This window comes from Biomphalaria glabrata, chromosome 1 (assembly GCF_947242115.1).
Source record: "Biomphalaria glabrata chromosome 1, xgBioGlab47.1, whole genome shotgun sequence".
Taxonomy (NCBI): domain Eukaryota; kingdom Metazoa; phylum Mollusca; class Gastropoda; family Planorbidae; genus Biomphalaria; species Biomphalaria glabrata.
In genome coordinates, this window is record NC_074711.1 from 53,253,163 (window position 1) to 53,259,588 (window position 6,426).

The 6,426-nt window shown below is 36.1% G+C and overlaps 1 protein-coding gene across 9 annotated transcripts in view; it reads right to left on the reverse strand.

The window, feature by feature from the left end:
* The window catches only part of LOC106072481 (vascular endothelial growth factor receptor 1-like), a 227,869-nt gene extending 222,502 nt beyond the window's left edge, over positions 1 to 5,367 (reverse strand). For 8 of the 9 annotated variants that reach the window (XM_056043602.1, XM_056043609.1, XM_056043630.1 and 5 more), the window contains exon 1: positions 4,305 to 5,366. In XM_056043602.1, coding sequence (XP_055899577.1) covers positions 4,305 to 4,371 — 67 coding nt within the window. In that variant the 5' untranslated portion in view covers positions 4,372 to 5,366. Of the gene's footprint in view, positions 1 to 4,304 lie in introns of all 9 variants that reach the window. The other variant, XM_056043634.1, reaches the window with a different exon arrangement.
* Between the last annotated feature and the right edge of the window lie 1,059 nt (positions 5,368 to 6,426).

Here is a 6,426-nt window from a genome sequence, read left to right on the forward strand (position 1 = left end):
AGAAGAAACATAAAAGGAAAGTCTTTCCATAGGACATATTCCTAGAGACATTGAATAAGTTACAAGACATCGGTTAGAGACATTGAATAAGTTACAAGACATCGGCTAGAGATATTGAATAAGTTACAAGACATCGGTTAGAGACATTGAATAAGTTACAAGACATCGGCTAGAGACATTGAATAAGTTACAAGACATCGGCTAGAGACATTGAATAAGTTACAAGACATCGGTTAGAGACATTGAATAAGTTACAAGACATCGGTTAGAGACATTGAATAAGTTACAAGACATCGGTTAGAGACATTGAATAAGTTACAAGACATTGGTTAGAGACATTAAATAAGTTACAAGACATTGGTTAGAGACATTGAATAAGTTACAAGACATCGGTTAGAGACATTGAATAAGTTACAAGACATCGGTTAGAGACATTGAATAAGTTACAAGACATCGGCTAGAGACATTGAATAAGTTACAAGACATCGGCTAGAGACATTGAATAAGTTACAAGACATCGGTTAGAGACATTGAATAAGTTACAAGACATCGGTTAGAGACATTGAATAAGTTACAAGACATCGGTTAGAGACATTGAATAAGTTACAAGACATCGGCTGTAGACATTGAATAAGTTACAAGACATCGGCTAGAGACATTGAATAAGTTACAAGACATCGGCTAGAGACATTGAATAAGTTACAAGACATTGGTTAGAGACATTGAATAAGTTACAAGACATCGGCTAGAGATATTGAATAAGTTACAAGACATCGGCTGTAGACATTGAATAAGTTACAAGACATCGGCTAGAGACATTGAATAAGTTACAAGACATCGGCTAGAGACATTGAATAAGTTAAAAGACATCGGCCAGAGACATTGAATAAGTTACAAGACATCGGCTAGAGACATTGAATAAGTTACAAGACATCGGCTGTAGACATTGAATAAGTTACAAGACATCGGCTAGAGACATTGAATAAGTTACAAGACATCGGTTAGAGACATTAAATAAGTTACAAGACATCGGCTAGAGACATTGAATAAGTTACAAGACATCGGCTAGAGACATTGAATAAGTTACAAGACATTGGTTAGAGACATTAAATAAGTTACAAGACATCGGCTAGAGACATTGAATAAGTTACAAGACATCGGCTAGAGACATTGAATAAGTTACAAGACATCGGCTAGAGACATTGAATAAGTTACAAGACATCGGCTAGAGACATTGAATAAGTTACAAGACATCGGCTAGAGACATTGAATAAGTTACAAGACATCGGTTAGAGACATTGAATAAGTTACAAGACATCGGCTGTAGACATTGAATAAGTTACAAGACATTGGTTAGAGACATTGAATAAGTTACAAGACATCGGTTAGAGACATTGAATAAGTTACAAGACATTGGTTAGAGACATTGAATAAGTTACAAGACATTGGTTAGAGACATTGAATAAGTTACAAGACATCGGTTAGAGACATTGAATAAGTTACAAGACATTGGTTAGAGACATTGAATAAGTTACAAGACATTGGTTAGAGACATTGAATAAGTTACAAGACATCGGTTAGAGACATTGAATAAGTTACAAGACATTGGTTAGAGACATTGAATAAGTTACAAGACATCGGTTAGAGACATTGAATAAGTTACAAGACATTGGTTAGAGACATTGAATAAGTTACAAGACATTGGTTAAGGAGACATCGGTTAGAGACATTGAATAAGTTACAAGACATCGGTTAGAGACATTGAATAAGTTACAAGACATTGGTTAGAGACATTGAATAAGTTACAAGACATTGGTTAGAGACATTGAATAAGTTACAAGACATTGGTTAGAGACATTGAATAAGTTACAAGACATCGGTTAGAGACATTGAATAAGTTACAAGACATCGGCTAGAGACATTGAATAAGTTACAAGACATCGGCTAGAGACATTGAATAAGTTACAAGACATCGGCTAGAGACATTGAATAAGTTACAAGACATCGGCTAGAGACATTGAATAAGTTACAAGACATCGGCTAGAGACATTGAATAAGTTACAAGACATCGGTTAAAGATATCTCTTTTTTTTGTATTAGTCCGTATTGGATGATGTAGCAAACAATTTGTAATGAAGTATCAATGTATCAATGACTTAGTTTTATTCTGAAAGAAAACATTCACCAGTTCCTCAGAGACAGAGTACTAGCAGACTTCAGGGAGCTGCAATGGAATCAAAATGTGCTGCCAACTTTGAACGAGAGAAAATGGTCTGAATCCTTCAAAGTCCAACTCAAAACAAAACTGGGAAGGTGATGACTGTAAATTGGCTACCCCCCCCCCCCACTTGATATTTGATGTGGCAAGATGCTTAGGAGATAGATATACATTTTTATTTTTAAAATTCTCATCCGAAATGTAGAAAGTTCCTAAAGTCTCCATCTGCCACACCTGTGACTGTCTAATACTTTTAAATGATGAAAGAAAAAGTAGTTGATTTTGTCCTGGCTAGCTAATCCTCTCATAAAACTTGGTTTAAAATAAGTGATACTATAAGAATTAAACAATTCTAATATAATTTATGTTTACAAAGCCATGTTAAATAAAAAGTTTACAGAAATACACATTCTTAACCAATCAAATTGTAAATTTAAAACATGTGAAATTGATTCTGATACAATTAGAATATTTGTTTCATTTTCAAATAATAAACAAGACGTTACCAAAGTAAAACATTTTAGAGTGATCAGAATAAGCTACCTTCAGAGAGAGAGAGAGAGAGAGAGATACAGGGACAGGGGGAGAGAATGTTATTGAAACAATGATTTATTAGTTTGCCAAAGCTATTACTTTTAAATTGCTTTTTTTCCCTTCTTTAATATTACCCAAGAGAAAGGAACGTTTACATAGACATTTCTATCGAAAGTTCTAAACAACAGACTAAACTTGACATCGACATCTTTCAACTAAACTTGACATCGACATCTTTCAACTAAACTTGACATCGACATCTTTCAACTAAACTTGACATCGACATCTTTCAACTAAACTTGACATCGACATCTTTCAACTAAACATGACATCGACATCTTTCAAGTGAATGTCCATAAGAACAAACATTGTTTAAGCCAGTAGATAATCAATTCAATCGCTCGACATTTGTATGTTCAACACACACACACACACACACATTAACAAACATGTACACACAGAAGCGACGAAAGAATAAAAATGCAGAATGATACATATGTATTAGACTAAGAGGACTCTGATGTTATTGATAGCATTTTAAACACTAGACTGAAGAGAGCAGGGAATAATTTTTGAATAAACTCTATCTACACCAGAAATAATAATAATAATTATTATTATTATTGTACGGGCTACATAAATAGACACATAAATGCAGTTGCAATAAAATAGTTAATTAATATATAAATAATATAGTACCGATCCGAAGTTAGCTGGTAAATATTTAATTATTAGTTGGCCTAGTAATATTTAGTACTTATTGAAGATTGTGACGATACAGTTGAAACTCAGAAATCTATTCGTAAAGTGTGTAATATATAGATCTATACACGTTCCGGTTTACATTCGTCAAGCACTAAACTAAAGTAAATATAGAAGCAGAAGAGAAAACGATATAGAGAAACGTGGAGACTATGTAAAGGACACTTGTAGAAAAACGTAGAGTAAGGAAGATTGGGACAGATTTTAAAATAAACAAACTTAGTAATGTCAAGGACGCAATAATGAAAGTTCACTGTTGCCAACTCGAAGACGTTTGGGCTTCAAGCGAAACATTTTTGAAATTCGATTTTATAAGCGCTTAAAAAATGGACGAAACGTTACCTTAAGCCTTTCAACTGGCATTCATTATCAAGACATCCTGTACAGCGGATACACCAACACTAGACATCCTGTACAGCGGATACACCAACACTAGACATCCTGTACAGCGGATACATCAAGACATCCTGTACAGCGGATACATCAACACTTCCTGTACAGCGGATACACCAACACTAGACATCCTGTACAGCGGATACACCAACACTAGTTTTACGACATTGATGAAACTCTCCAGTTTGTACATTTATGATTTATGTTATAAGTTGTTTCTGACGTTTAAAAGCAAGTTGTTTGTTTGTTTGTACTGTTTCCCATTTGGTATTAGTCTAGTTTGTGTACTGGTATAAACAAATTACATTCGGCCAGTAATCTGTCATTATTTTAAGTTCGATTTGCTGAGTCTGAAAAAGAACAGCCACGCTTGTATTTTAACAAAGATAAAACTTACCAGTCAGCAGTGATGCAATGTAGATATATACCAACAGCCATCGCCTCCACCTGTTGTGTGTATCCATTGTATTTTTATTGAATTTCAACAGCAGTAAAAATAAGATATTCTTAAAAGATAATATTATAAGATCACATCAGGGTTCCGTCTTATTACTCCGTCGAATATCAAATGGAATACTCCAAAAAGTAACAAGAAATAACAAACACCAATAGAACACAAAAGTGAAATATGTAGTAGTCTGGTCTGCTACAACAGCAGACGGCTATGACGTGTTCAATAAGTAGGTTAGGTTAATCCAAGGCCTCGTCACGATCTGGCCTTAATAGATCCAAAATTAAATCCTTGAAAGTCACACCGCGATTTAATGAAAATATCCTAGACTCTAGGCTGTGTGCACATTGTTATGACTTAGGTCTTGGATACATATCCAGTGTGCTAACACATGTCTCAATGTGCTAAACTTTGTTCAGTGTGCTAAACTGTGTTCAATGTGCTAAACTTTGTTCAGTGTGCTAAACTGTGCCTCGTGATTTTTTCCTCCTCATAGTCAATTATCAAATTGTTTTGTTTCGGTTTATTTTTCTATTTAAATTAACAAGACAGAAAACTGATCCTACTTTTTAGTCGTGTAGTTTGTGCAGTCCTATTAATAAGTGACTCCTACAAATCAGAGGCTGGCTCTTGGACTGTTTCATTGATGGCTTTACGTTCAGACCCAGATTGCCGTGTCTACAATTCACGTATCCCAATGATCTCGTCAGTTATACATTAGTCACCGTTTCAGAAAGTAGTGACGCCGAAATTAAAAGTAAAACAGACTACGCAAGTTCAAGGACACTGGTCAGAGTTAGAAAACACGAATTCCATCGGCTTTATATCTCTCTTAAATATCTCTTAAATCCACTTTAGAAAACACACACATATATCTATATACACACACACACACTGTGAACTCTGTTAGAAGCAATGCACCGGGAACTCGTTGCCTGTATAAATAGTTCAAAAAGACACTATTGAGTCTGCAGTGCGTTACCGAGAGAGGGGGGAGAAAAAAAAAGACGCGAGGGTGGGGGGGGGCGGGCGAGCAACTGAATTGATACGGAAAGCGGGTTGGGAGTGGAAGTGGGGCGGGGGTTGAAAGTGCCTGCCGTTTTGCGTTATTGCGTGTGTGCGTTGTGGTACCACCGGCTTGACAGCCTCACACTGCTACCTGTGTAAGGGCGAGAGGCGGCTCAGATAGCCTGGGTGCCCTCCACTCGTTTCTCCCAAGTGTGGCGGCGACTCGCAAGTACAGGGGGGGGGGGGAGAGAGAGAGAAATACAAGGCTGGAGGCGGAGCAGGGGAGTCGGAAAAGAAAGGCGCTTTTAAATTGGTTTTTAAATTGATAAGATTTGAAAGGACTGCAGAGGGGCTGCTCTGAGGACTGCAGGAGGGTTACGTACATTAATGAACCGTGAAGGTTATATTGTTTTTAAAGTTATCTCTCATTGAATTGTAATAATCAAACACTTGTCTTACAATAAACCTTGAGAGGGGGGGGGTATAGCTATTAATAGTTCTCAATCTAGACTGTTATTGAAACGAATATGATACGATGAGACTAGAGATATATAGGGAGGGGGGGGGGGTTCAGGTCCCCGCCAAGAAGGTAATTTCGTGTATTTATTTTAAAAAGAACTACAGACTTTGAGAAAAACAGATTCTTAACTTAGAAACAGATTTTTTTTTCTTCCTTAGACATTATAAGTAGCCAGATATGGCGCACATCATACATTTTTCAAAATAATTAAAATAACCTAGTTCAAAAGTCTAGAGAAATAGAAAGGGAGAGAGGTGAGTACACAGAGAGAGAGAGAGAGAGAGAGGGAGAGTGGAGAAAGACGGAGAGATGACTAAATATGCAAAAGTGAGAGAAAGAATGATCAAAAGAGAGAGAGATAGAGAAACGTAAAAAAAACAATACACAGTGCAGTATTTAAATTTGTAAAGCTGATATAAGCTTGTTGAGACGTGATGCTCTTTTGGGGCACTTGATAAGTTCAGATATTATATATTCAGTCCTAAATATTTCTTTTGGGCACTTGATAAGTTCAGATATTATATATTCAGTCCTAAATAT